This window comes from Micropterus dolomieu, linkage group LG21 (genome assembly GCF_021292245.1).
Source record: "Micropterus dolomieu isolate WLL.071019.BEF.003 ecotype Adirondacks linkage group LG21, ASM2129224v1, whole genome shotgun sequence".
Classification (NCBI taxonomy): domain Eukaryota; kingdom Metazoa; phylum Chordata; class Actinopteri; order Centrarchiformes; family Centrarchidae; genus Micropterus; species Micropterus dolomieu.
The window spans coordinates 25,704,070-25,704,548 of NC_060170.1; the positions used below are offsets into that span (position 1 = coordinate 25,704,070).

Genomic DNA, 479 nt, shown 5'->3' on the forward strand with positions numbered 1-479 from the left:
ATTCTTAATGATGACTTAATATGAGGTTCATGATGTAATTACATTAATTCAAGCCATAAATGAAAATCAAAAACTGACATACCTTGCCTTTCAAAAGTGGCGAGAGCTTCAGCCAGCAGAGCATCATCGGTCCAACTGCCATCACCTTTGGACCCCAAAGAGCTGGACGTGGCAGTGCTGGACAACGCGGTTGCGGTGCTGGACGACGTGGTGGCGGTGCTGGTGGTGGTGCTGGACGACATGGTGGCAGTGCTGGTGGTGGTGCTGGACGACATGGTGGCAGTGCTGGTGGTGGTGCTGGACGACATGGTGGCAGTGCTGGTGGCAGTGCTGGTGGCGGTGCTGGATGACGTGGCAGTGCCGGACAACGTGGTGGTTGCTGCGGGAGGGGCCACTTTCTGCTGAGGTTTCTGTAAAGTACAGTTTAAGTACAGGTTTGAGGCATCTCTTATGAACTGCACCCTGCTTTTTCCTTAAGG

The 479-nt window shown here is 52.8% G+C and overlaps 1 protein-coding gene across 1 annotated transcript in view; it reads right to left on the reverse strand.

Moving 5' to 3' along the window:
* Positions 1-38: 38 nt before the first annotated feature.
* The window catches only part of LOC123960317 (A-agglutinin anchorage subunit-like), a 2,828-nt gene continuing 2,387 nt past the window's right edge, over positions 39-479 (reverse strand). The window contains exon 5 of the mRNA XM_046035003.1: positions 39-410. Within this exon, the coding sequence (XP_045890959.1) occupies positions 39-410 (372 nt within the window). The remainder of the gene's footprint in view (positions 411-479) is intronic.